The 12,906-nt window shown below is 39.4% G+C and overlaps 1 protein-coding gene across 2 annotated transcripts; it reads right to left on the minus strand.

Annotated features, from left to right (window-relative positions):
• Window positions 1–8,908: 8,908 nt before the first annotated feature.
• On the minus strand, window positions 8,909–12,705 carry LOC104952385 (ependymin-like). 2 transcript variants are annotated; one of them, XM_010779199.1, is made up of 6 exons: window positions 12,622–12,705; window positions 12,073–12,107; window positions 11,826–11,960; window positions 11,152–11,331; window positions 9,724–9,811; window positions 8,909–9,177 (listed from the first exon to the last, which is right to left on the minus strand). In XM_010779199.1, the coding sequence occupies exons 4-6, from the start codon at window positions 11,261–11,263 to the stop codon at window positions 8,964–8,966; spliced, it is 414 nt and encodes a 137-aa protein (XP_010777501.1). In that variant the 5' UTR covers window positions 11,264–11,331; window positions 11,826–11,960; window positions 12,073–12,107; window positions 12,622–12,705; the 3' UTR covers window positions 8,909–8,963. The 2 variants fall into 2 exon arrangements, with proteins under 2 accessions (XP_010777501.1, XP_010777500.1); XM_010779198.1 differs by lacking the exon at window positions 12,622–12,705 and adding an exon at window positions 12,480–12,555.
• Between the last annotated feature and the right edge of the window lie 201 nt (window positions 12,706–12,906).

Genomic DNA, 12,906 nt, shown 5'->3' on the forward strand with positions numbered 1-12,906 from the left:
TCCTCCTCCTCCGGAATCGGGGTCGTCTGGCCCCACGGAAGGGAGAACCGGAACGGCACTTCCTCCTCTCCTGAATCGCCCATCTCAACGATGTCGAGATCCGGATCCTCCAACTCCTCCTGCGGGGCCTCTCCTGACAGGAAATGCTGCCCACGATGCTCACGCGTGAGCCGAGGAAGCATCTGGCAGGCTGAACATGCCGGTGCCGGGGCTATACCGCTCACGGCGTGGTCAGGCCCCATACACAAGAAGCAGAAGGGGTGTGGATCCTCCCCCGCGATCAGGTTCAGACATTTCAGGCAGGTCCTGTGGTCAAGAACTGACTCCATTACTCTCTATTTTTCTCGTCTTTTAAAGCTCCGTGGAATCACTTCCGCTGCTGAAGAGAAAAGGATGATAGTCAGGAGGCGAGGCCTCCTTTTATACGGTGTGATGCGCGCACATTCAGGTAGGCTCGCTCAAGGCCGGCTACGTCTATAGAAGTCTCAGTGGGAGAATGCTCGCAGGGTAAGGTAGTACCCCTAGAGTCCAGTAGAGGGCGGAGCCTGTGAGAGATATAACCCACGATTGGATTCCGCTCCAAATTTGCATGGCCGATTATACATACTTACAGTAAACTAAGTATCAATAAGGCCAGTAGTATATTCTGTCATCCCTTCTATGAGAATGTGCACAGAGTTTGAGGAAACAAAGTCTTGGTTAACAAAGTAAGATGAAAACCACCGTTATGGTATCCATCCTTTCTCTCTGATTAGAGTTTTAGGCTTTGTCAAGGCGATGAAAACCTGGGTCTGTCGTACTACATAGTTCTGACCTCAGGTGGATAAAATATATCGGGAATAATTCTGCTCATTTGACATACAGATATATGGTGGAAATAGATTCAAACCCACAATGTGGTCATATCTATGTTGGCCCTTTTGTCCTTTTCTGAATGAAAATACGAGTCATTTCAATTGCTTCATGAGGCCAAATTTAAAAGAAATACAAACAACATTTATTAGTGTTTTTGTTGAGACTTAGAAATGAAAACCAATCAGCAAAGGTACAAAACTCAGTTAGCAGAACTGTGCACTACAACTAAGGCTAAAAAAGCAAAGCTTATCAACCATTCATTAATGATGGAACAAAAGTGAAGCAAGCATGTGGATTATTCAGCTGTGAATTACCGTGTCCTTATATTTATATGTAGAGCTGGGAGACAAACCTCAAAACACGCATGTAATTAGACTAAAAGCCTCTGAGATTACTTGTTTTGCTTATGGCTGACTGTACAATTTGTGAAAATCTGTTTTTAATCCTGTTGAACTTTTTGTTTAAAGTCACCCTCTGTGAGAGGATTTTCTAGGATGATTGTGGAAAAGGGAACAATATGTTTCCTCCAGGGGACTCTCTGGACATGTAGTACCGTGTCAGCCAGTATACGTAACGCTAATTACCTGACAGATATGAAAAAAACTAATGGCATGGTTCCTCTATTTGTGTCCTCTAATCCTCACCTATAGCTTTCACACCTAATTTCCACATAGGCTACTTGTCAACACAGCCCTGTATGACCAATACATCATGTACCCGTTTCACTGGCTCTTTATGTAAGTGTTCATGTGACGCAAAGTAAATAATGATTTCCTATGTTGTGTGTATTTTGAATACGTTTTTGTCTTTACAAATGCACCCTTCACCCAGAGTCCTGCATCGGGTCGGGTATCCGCGGGTACCCGACGGGTGACCCGCAAAAAAGGTGATTTGCGGGTGGTATTTTTTAAAACGCTTTTTTCCGGGTTCGGTTCTGGGTAAAACAAAGATGATGCGGGTCGGGTTGCGGGTGTTGCATAATAAATATATTTAAATAACAATAATTTCGTTTAATGTTTAAATCCTCAGACCTCTCCCCCGCGGGACCGAGCATAATCATAACCTCTGCAGCGCATCTATCTGCTGCTGAGCGCGCCACATTCTGAATGGCTGAGGTGAAGCTCTCTAGCGGAGAATACAGCATTTTCAATAACTCTTCCTCAAGAGCGAAATCCAACGTCTGGGAGGCTTTTGGTGTCATCCTAGATGGAGAAAATAACCAACATCCCACGCTTTTTGAGCAAAATATGCAACTGCGTGTGTTAATAATTACACGTTTTCACTGCTCATATATGCGGGTTCGGGTCGGGTTGCGGATCTTGTGCCGGCGGGTCGGGTCGGGTTGCGGAACTAATTGGCAATATGTGCGAGTAGCGGGGCGGGTTCGGTATTGCACGTCGCGGGTGCGGGGCGGGAGCGGGTCTTGAAAATCAGACCCGTGCAGGACTTCACCACAACTGTCATTTTAGTAATGTTTTAGTATGTGAGCCTGGGATTACAACTGTGTATGTACTCAAATATATTCAGGGCCATTTGCGGTTCTAGTATGTTTAAATCTGTTTAAACAAGCGTGCATCACAGAGCAAGTCACACAGCAAAGTCTTTAAGTGCATTATTGCTCAATACATGATGCTTGTTTCTCCCCTTGAACACAAATCAAAATGTCCCATCCCATCCTGCTTTTTAACAACATTCTGTTTCACCTAATTCGACAAAAGGTGATTAAAAAAACATACAAACATCAAATGAAGAAGATGATGAGGGAATAATGAAGATGTGTGAGAAACAACATTTTCAACTAATGGGCAACTAATAGATAATTATACTTTTAAAATATTCAAGTAATACAAGAAGGGGAACAAGGGTTGAACTGGTCGTAAACAACAGAACATTGCAACCAATGACGCCATCAGTGGCAAGTAGACGTTGCTTAATATTAAGGGTACACATAAGGTTAGTAACAACTTTTTTATTTTTACTGAGTAGCTTGTTTTCAGATTAACTGTTGAGCAATAATGTGTGGCTCTCTGGGATGTGTGGGGTTGGTTCAGGATCGGTAAGCCTAAAAGCCGTACCGGGTGTACTTGTCTGATCTTTTACACACTTCAATCAAGCTAAGCTTCTAGGAACTTATCCAAATTAATGTACGGGGGTCTATAAATAGTAGAATTGACTCCACAAATAGTATGTTATGCTCCTTTTCTTTCCAACAGGTAAACATGCCATGAGAGACAGAGATAAATTGAATGAGGGAGAAAGAGAAAAAAATGGGGGAAAAGATCGAAGTGCATGGAGAGGTAGGCGAGCCTCTCCCATCAGTGTAAAGAGGATAATTGGTGGCCGACCCCTGGATGTCCATCATCCTCTGCTGAAAAGCAGGGTGACAATGACTAACACTGTTCCGGTGCATCAGGAGCTGCTGCATCACACGCACATTCAAACTCCAGTGTACACACACACACACACACTCGCACACACACTCACACACACACACACACACACACACACACACACACACACACACACACACAAATTAGAGCTCTTTGATTAGGCCGGATGAGCACTCAATAAGTACACTGAGTACTGATGAGAGATGTGAGAGACATTTGTTGTGTGTGTAGTGGGTGAATGAGTTGGTTCATGCATGCATTTACAGATTTATTTTTTCTTTTATGGTACATGCTGCTCAAAGCAGAAAAGTCACCTGTCAGAACGATAAAATAAAAGGTTTCTCTACAATCAAGGGAAATACATTGACTGGTTCATGGACACACATATACCGTGTTGTAATACTGTGTTAGGGGATAACACTCTAAAACATAAAGTGCTGCATTCAGCTGCTTCTAAGAAACGTTTGACATTTAAATATTGCAGCATTGATTGGATAAACCAGTAAAAAAAATGTTCTAAGATATTCAACTGAAAAACCCAGCTTAGTGTTTTTCCAATGTGGCTACCAGCACAAGCTCATAAAGTTGCTGAATCTAGCAAGAAAGTCAGCAATTCCATCCAAGCCTCCCTTCAAAGCCAATCGCCCAAAATGATCATTATAAATGTAAAACTTGTATACTGAACACAAGCAACAAACTGTAAAACTGTTTTCACAGTCGTCACGCAGCTTTTGGAAGGCTCAGTGAGCATTTGATGAAGTTTTGACAATCTGGATAACAACAAATGTTTCTAAAACAAATGCCAACCCTAGCTCAAAAGATAGTCAAAAGCAACCATCGCAATGCAACATTTCTGGTCCTTTTCCTTCTGGATAACTTTTTTATGTACACTTTGGGAGTTGGAGTGAGTGAGTATTTTTGTAAGAACTTTTAGAGAATTTATTTGGCTAAATGCGAATAATCTGTCGGGTTAACATGTACGATTAGGTGAAAATTGTCATCTCTGTGGTTGTCAGCACCTCCATGCAAAGCACAGTTAATTACTAATTCACTTTCAATAAAATCACGTCTGTACAGTTAACAATTATGTTCAATATGCCCTGTTTACCTTTGTGTTTAGGTTCTCGGCTTTTTTCGTTGTTGATTGAGCGTTATTTTAAGCCAGACCATGTGAAACACCTGAGAATTTAAAATGACAGGGTTTGAAATTACTTCGTTTTTCCAAAGACTCTGTCATTGACTTAAAGTCATGAACAAAATTAACAAAACTATATACAGCTTTTTCTCGATTTCACAATTAGGTTCAGTTTAATACAGAACAAATGGAAGGTTGAACTGAATTTGACAATGTAATTTACTTCATAAAAGGTAAAGGTACTCAACACTTAGCCTTGTCCCTCCCTTCTTCCTTATGCCAAATTCCCAGCATGCTTAGATAATTATTAGACCGATAATTGGAGAGACTAGCAAGGCTATTAAAGCTGCTTATACCTCCAAATAAATCTAAAGTTGTTAATCACACAGGACAGGTTAGTTCAAATCCAAACACCTTGACATTTATTATTAGTGTCAGGGAATAACTCTGTAAACATGTTTGCCTTTTGCCCTCTGACGCAGATACCCAACCTTGGGCAGCCGCTATCTCCCTTAAAGAGGGGCTGCCCAAGCATTTTGTTGTTGTTACCAGTTTATGACCGGGCAGTTCTTGGTCAGAGATAGTTATTTTTGTGGGACACCTGGAACCCATCCTTCTCGGGGTGTAGATGACCCCGAGCCATAAGCGACAACAAATGTGATTCAGTGTCCTCAGCTGTTTAGTCTATCTATTGATGAATGTTGATTATTACACTCTGAACTAGTTAAAATCTGGAACTACATGAGGGTTCTTCAGATTTGATTGTGGCATCTCTACCGTGTGGTCAAACCGTGGCCCGTGACATGTCTTGTGAATTCTCCGGCCGAAGCTCCACATAAACAGTCAGTGTTTGCCATCAAAGCTCCAGCTCTCCTCGTGTCTCTCTGAGTCCTGACTCCAATTGCTTCAGAAGTTTCCCCTACAATTAGCATATCAGTCACACATGCCTGAAGTAAAAACAGTGGGAAAGATTTCTAATGGTAAAAGCAATTATTGTAGGAAGACAAAGCGTAGTGATTCAGACACTCAAGAAGTATTCAAAATAGATGACAAGATGGAAAAAATAATATCTCCTAAAAGGATGGTTATTGCTGTAACTATTTTTAAAGTGTCTTTTTGTATGACAGTGACATAGGCAAACTGTATGTTTCACTTGGCTCAGCATCCTGTTCTAATGTTGGGATCAGTTTAATCACTTCACCTTGAGTTCAAGCCACATGTTGCCTTCTATTATATTATATATCAAGTCCCCAATTAAGTATTCGTAATTAGTATATATTTGATAGTGATAAGTGTTAATGTCTCAATGCAAATGAAAAGCAGTGAAAAGGCCTGTGAAGTGTCGTAGCAACTTAAAATCAGCTGCTGTCTGCTTTGAGTTAGGCAAATATGCAAAGAAACACAATATCGATATAAAGTATTTTGAGATCATCGTTTTAATGCTTGCAAGCATGACGCCTCCACCAAAGAGAGCGTCCTGTTATGTGTGTTACAGCCACTCTTATGGAAACCATCCTTCCATCTTCTCCCGCTTATCCGTGGTTGGGTCGCGCAGGTAGCAGTTCCAGCAGAGAGCCTCAAACTTTCCTGGCCACATCAACCAGCTCTGACTGGGGGATCCCAAGGCGCTCCCAGGCCAGCGAAGAGATATAATCCCTCCACCTGGTCCTAGGTCTACCCCTTGGTCTCTTCCCAGCTGGACGTGCCTGGAACACCTCCCTAGGGAGGCACCCAGGTGGCATCCTTACTAGGTGCCCGAACCACCTCAACTGGCTCATTTCGACGCGAAGGGAAACATCAAAGATAATTCACATGACAACACAACATGTTGGCCCAGGGTGATCACCCTATGGCAGTAGGCAAAACTCAAGACCTACAAAGAACAATGGGATATACAGATAACCCCTATCGTAAATTCCTTCCACTCATCCTCTCTTCCTGTAGTGTCATAAAAACCCCTTTCAAAGACATCTGTATCACACATCCATTTACATGCCATTCTCAGAATACAACAGGATTACATTATATTAAGCTTTAATACCATAATTGCCATAACAGAAGCATCCTGCCTAACTGTTTGACTATTTAGTGTTTAAACTTGTTTAGGAATGCTTAAAAGTAGGGTTAAAAAAAGAAGAAGTGTATGTTATTACCTGATTGATGTATATTCAGTTAATTATTTTCAGATAGACTTCTCAAATAAACTCAGCATTTGGCAAATTCATAAATAAAAGCAGGAAATTCTGCGATAAGAGCAATGCTGCCTCCATCTGCCGTAGGACAGGAAGTACAGCAGTTTTCTAAATAGGGATTCAAAATGAAAGAAAGAGGACCATCTAAACTTAACTGCAGGAACTCTGATGAACATGTTAAATAAGATGTCCAGAGATGGAATACAAATCAGGGATCCAGCTATATTAATTTGTTGTTCCCACTGCGTACCTCTAACCATCATAATCTGATTTTGTTTTATTATCCTGCTTGAGTGGGTTTCTTCATTAGGTCATAGCAGATGGGGTTTAAATCATATTAAATCCTTTGAATAATTGTAATGCCTGAAGCTTTTATTACAGGTTAAAACAACCTTGGAAATTATTTTTGTATTAAAAAGGCACAAAAATCCATGATTGGTTTGGTCAAAATAAAGATCTTCTGCCCTAAAGAGAGTAGAATATGTGACTGTTCTGTAAAATTAGCCATATGTTCTTCTTTGTCAGAAACCCCACACAGTTGAGCTATTGTGCAGATGGGAGGAGAAATAAAGTCTGTGACCAATTTCCAGATACAAGTTGTGAAGATGAAGCAAATATAAACTTTTTGAAAATCACTGCTGACTTCTTTGGGTAGTCTGTGTTTTATTCAAGCAACAAACCCACTCCTCTGGCAACTGCAATATGTAGGAATGCTGAAATAAATATTTTATGAAAACAAATCTGACCTGGGTTTTTTAAAGTTTAAAATAGATAATTTGCTCTACAACAAAGGTCTTACTGTCGATCTTTCTAAGAGTGCATCCTCTGAGAAAGAGCATCACAATGTTTACTTGGACATTCAGCCCCCTAAAAGAGACAACCAGCAGCAAGTTAGATTAGACTAAAACTGGAAACAGGGTAAAACAACCTAGAACTGTCCGACGGTTACTGCATCTGATATAACAATCATCAGTCTGTTGTATTTTTGTATTTAATCTGTACAAATGGCAAATCACTGTTTTAAGAGGGGTTACGAGACGGACTATTTCTTGGCCCTGAGCTGTTCCCAGGCAACCAGCGGAGACTCCAGGGAGTAACTGGTCTGAGCCAAAATAAAGTTCAGCACATAACCTCTCTGCAAAATGGGGAATTGTTTTACAAGTCCGTTTTACATGTTAATTATTGAGCGTTAGAAGTGCCAGCAGGATAGCCGGTTCTCGATTCTATTCTTGTAATTAGCTACACTTACCAAATGAAACACTCAGATATTGAGACTAGTATTCCTTTTATCACCTAACACTCAGCCAGAGAGAGAACACAAACATATTTCCCATAATGTCAAAACTCATCGCAGGGCTTTCGATCCTAGCCATTAGCAGCATTAGCCAGCATCAGGGTCAAGCAGAACAGCAGAGTAAGAAAGTTCATGTGGAGAAGCTTTAGGAGCCAGATGAGAAGTGCACACCTCCTAACAACTTGAGGTTTGACCATAACACTTTATCTTTAATTTTATCAGCACCACGTCACTATTATTTATTTATATGTACAATTTTAGCAAGTTTTTATATTGTCCTGTTCCTGTAAGCCAGTACAACGAAATTTCGTTTTATTAGTACACTCTGTGTCTTGTTGAAATGACAATAAAGTATGTCTATCTATCTATCTATAAACAAAATATTCCTTAAGGCACCAAAGAGGACATATACAACCGCATTCCTAGCATTCCTCCTGTGTGTCAGTGTCAGAGAAGTTATGACAGGTCTTTACTTTATGTGACCTTAATTACTAGTTTCAGTCAAACGTGTTAGTCAGGCTGGGAAATATTACCAAAAATATGTTGGCATTACTAACTCTTTTTTTTATAAAATAAAGTCAATAAATTCTAACGATGTGGAATCCAAAAAACTGTAGTTTTCTTTTGAGCCAAAGGGATGCTTCATGTCTCCATATGAAACACATGTTGCTATGGATTAAACACATTTACATTTCTCTGTTAACTTCTATTAGTATTGTTCTAAACGTCTTCCCGTTATTTTTACTGTTTCATTCACACATTTATTCAAGGACCAATAAGTACTGCATTGTTGGATGCATCAAAATATTGTATTGAAGATGATGACAGCTATAGAAAACAGGAATGCAGCTCAATTGACTTAACATCCTTGATTTATCGCGTATAGCTTACACTTTCCATCTGACTTCAATGCCAAGTAATCCGGTGGGTTTCACCTCAATACTACTATAAAAACAGAGTTAAATCACGTGCAAAGAGTGAATTTAATGATTTCACGCACCTTCCTATTACTCCTGTTGTCTGGTGGCTTAGCAGGGTAAGTAACCATTGTAAAGCATGATGATTATTGAATAATAATAACACACATAATAATCATTCTAATTAACTCTGCTGCACTGACAGGAGCAGTTTTGATTATCTTGCTGAGACGCCTTGGATCTGTACTCCACTTTCTTATTCTTTATGGCCATAGACTGCAAGCCAGTAAGGAAGGTATCTGGCGTCTCCATCTCCTCCAGTTGAGACTTGGCACAGAAGAAAGGAGGACTGTAGTCCATGGGGTTTGTGTTGCCAATGACCCAGTTGAAGGTGCTGAAACAAAAAATTACTATGTAAGAATCATCATTTACTGTTTGACACTTACAAAACAAGAACCTTAAATCCTTGCACAAGGAACAGCTGAGAATTAACTACTACAGCACAGGGTGTATCATTGTGTCACATTGATGATTGACTGTGATTCAGGGCGAGACATATGGTGTGATCTTAGAGATCAGGTATAATTAAATGTCGTGGCCAATCATGCCCAGACTGAATTCTCTAGAAGTTTAGATTTGATTGATGATAATTCATTGGGGAACAGTTTGTCAGTTTTCCGAGGTACATTTCTGTTTAAAGTATTTAAGCACACATACAGGATTGATTGTAATGGTCCTCTCTCTTTAAATCAAATTTTGTATTTTACAAATCATGATACTGACAGTTTGATAAAACATGATTTTTCCAAACATAAAGCTTTAAAAGGATACAAGTTAAGGGTTAATTGAGTTTTGACAGATACCATTATCATTACATTAGTTTTAATTGGTTATTTTGTTTCTTCTATACTCCAGTGGTTTTGTAAGCCCAGGTTCTCACCTGATTGTGGCCCATCCAGTTGCGGGAGTGTAGGAAGTCATGGTCAAAGGGATGCAGCCAATCTCAGGGAAGACGGTTGTATAATGGCCTGATGACATCAAGCTTAGGTCAACAACAAACAGAGTGCTGCGCAATACTCACACAATACACTCTTTTTGCACTTGCACACCATGCTTTTCACAAAGAAAATATTTCAGAGCATCATTTAAACATTTGGGTCACAGAGATTACCAAAGAAAACATTTATTTAACTCATCGAGTGTTTTGCCATAGAGATAGTTTTGGTTTTATATTCAGAATTTCTGAGTTAAACATATCTTAGATGTGTACTAGATAATCAACAATAGAGATAATCCCTCACACAATTTGTAACATGTATTACTCAGTCTAATGGGTAGCTATCACTATGGCCATACGCAGGATCCACTCTAGACAATACAGTTTCTCCAAAGTTTTTCTATTTAAGTGGTGTCTTCTTAGGTGCTTAGCTAGCCTCCAGGAATCACCTCAAGAAAAACATGTGTAAAGCTAGTTCACGTTAAGATGAGGGGGAAATGCTAATAAAGCGAGAGAATATGTGTAACACTGCTCTCTCTACTGAACACAAAGATACAGTATGCTCCACTTAGACCAGGGGTGTCCAAACTTTTTTCATGAGGGCCACATACAGAAAAATATACGAAGGGCTGGGCCCCTCATATGCCTCATAAGTTCAGGTATAAGTTAGCAAAAATCAATCAAATGTAGGTAAATTATGCTTGTGAGAGTTGGCAGCTCATTCCTTAAAACAGAAGCCTCAGATTTATTATAATACTGAGAAATAGGAAGGGTATATTTCAAGCTTGTTATGAAAATAAGTTATTGAGTTTTTTTCTTATCAACTTAGATTTGTTAGAAGAAAAATTCAGCTTTAATTGACAGAATTTATTTGAAAAGTGGGCTTTTTAACACATTAATACTACTGTATAATATCTGTTTACATCTATATTTAAGAAGTAAAAGACGAACACAAGATTCATTTGAGGGCCATACTGCATTATATTTTTTGAATCTGCTGAGGGCCGATTCAAAGTGGTCCGCGGGCCGCATTTGACCCCCGGGCCGTAGTTTGGACACCCCTGACTTAGACGGTTAGGGTAAGAGAGATATGTAGTGCAAATACTCAATGTAAAATATAGTAAATTCTTACACAACACTTAAAAATTAAAATAGAAATATAAAAGGGGAAATATTTAGTTTGATATCTGAATTACAGTGCGGTCATCCTGCCAGACATTTCTGTGGATGGATGAAATTGTGTAGCAATCATAGCAGCAATATATGGCTAATCAGTGGCAGGTTACACTGTATAAAGAGCCATCATCTCTTCAGGTCTTGCCAAAATAAAACCAGATTATTTAGTTTGTATATTGTTATGTTTCCTCTTACCATTGTTTGGCAGTTCTCCATACCAGGTGTTGATAAGAGCACCCATTCCCCAGGAGGAAGAGGAGCCCATGAAAACCTGACCCATCAGTTTAGCATCAAAGGGAGCATGCATGGTAAGGAAGCTGGTATCCAGTGCTTTCTTCTTGCAAGATAATTTGCTCCAGTCAATCTCATAGTAGACTTTGTGAAAGGAAAAATAATGACAATAAATGGCTTCCTTTCCTGAGTCAACTCTAAAATCCTTGATTTAGTACTAGTGTGTACGAGTGACTTTTTTTATGCGTTGTTGTCCTTACAATTGGTAGTAACAGTAAAATCCCAACTTGCAGTATAACTGCATGCACATGCAGTATGAAGGTAAACATGCCACAATGCAGAAGCAAGTAAGTACCCATTTTAGGATGATGAGGATTTTACCCTTATCTGAATATGGAAGAAGTTGTATGAAGTCTGTATGTGATATTATGTTGTTTATAATCGATAAGTCAGGGAAGAAAATTAATCAAGTCAATGGTTTTTAAAAAGCCAAAAACAATTTTTTTAGGCTGAACAATAATTGCCATTTTATTTGGAGAAGTTACAGCAAATACATAACAAATAGAATGGATTAAAGATTTAGATTAAAACTAATCTTGAGAAGTATTTGCAGGAACACTTGACCCAGGGTTATATACCTGTTCGAAAAGCATCAGCTGGTCCAGAAATGCGGTCTGATTGCCAACAAGTTCAAAGTGTCTAACATGCATCCTCTGATCAAAAGCATCATAGCTTAGTGTTCCTGTGGACATGTACAGTCCATTAGCATCCATCTGAAAAAGAACCAGAGAGCAGAAATGAAGAAAAAGACAGGCATCCCTCGCCATGGGGCCATTCAGCAGAGATCATGGGGAACGTTTTTGTGTAGCATATAAGTTGACCCACCAGACTGAAGCTTCCACTCATCAGGTGTGGGACAACTGCAAAAAAGAAAGTAAAAAAGGTTTAAGAAAACAGCTTATCTATAAAATATCTAATTCATAAAATTGACAAACCATTATTAATAAGCTTAATAATAAATCATTTAAAAAATACAACTTTAGCTACCTAATTGATGTTTTGGTAATTAATACAAAGAAAAAAATATGTGATACATTTTTAAATAGTTCACCACAAGTTTGACTTTCAGACACAAACATGGTCATTCTAGAAACAGTTACAAGCAGCAGTATTGACCGAAATGACTGACTGGAGTAATGCCTAAATAACATAGATAAGGAACTCAACTGAAGTGCAAAAAATATGAAATACATTTATCCAAAACATAACTCTCTGTCCCCTCTGTCACGAACCTTGGAGTGACCTTCAATAGTGCTTTTAAATTCGATAAGCAGGTCAGCAGCGTAGTCAAAACGTGTTTTTTAAAATACGACTATTGGAGAAGTCGTTTTTATCTTTTAAAGACCTGGAAAGGGTTATTAAAGCCTTTGTTACCTCGAGGTTGGACTGCTGCAATGCTCTGTATGTGGGTAAGGACCAGGCGTCAATTAAACGCCTGCAGCTAGTGCAGAACGCAGCTGCACGTCTACTTACTGGCCACAAAAAGCGTGACCACATCACCCCAATTCTGGCCTCACTGCACTGGCTTCCAATTCGGTTCCGAATTAATTTAAACTCCTTTTATTTGTTTTAAAGCACTAAATGGCTGGCTTCGGCCTATATAGCTGAACTCCTCCAGCGCTACCCCCAGCCAGAGCTTTAAGGTCTGCTGACCAGCTG

This window comes from Notothenia coriiceps, unplaced genomic scaffold (genome assembly GCF_000735185.1).
Source record: "Notothenia coriiceps isolate Sejong01 unplaced genomic scaffold, NC01 NC01_scaffold00019928, whole genome shotgun sequence".
In the NCBI taxonomy this organism is placed as follows: domain Eukaryota; kingdom Metazoa; phylum Chordata; class Actinopteri; order Perciformes; family Nototheniidae; genus Notothenia; species Notothenia coriiceps.

What these genes read in the sequence shown, in the direction of transcription:
- LOC104952385 (XM_010779199.1), bottom strand. Translation starts at nt 11,263, where the DNA reads ATGCATGCTCCCTTTGATGCTAAACTGATGGGTCAGGTTTTCATGGGC. An exon ending in TGGAGAACTGCCAAACAATG is followed by an intron (nt 9,812 to 11,151) that starts GTAAGAGGAAAC and finishes TGATGTCATCAG; the next exon opens with GCCATTATACAACCGTCTTC. An exon ending in ACTGGATGGGCCACAATCAG is followed by an intron (nt 9,178 to 9,723) that starts GTGAGAACCTGG and finishes TTTTTGTTTCAG; the next exon opens with CACCTTCAACTGGGTCATTG.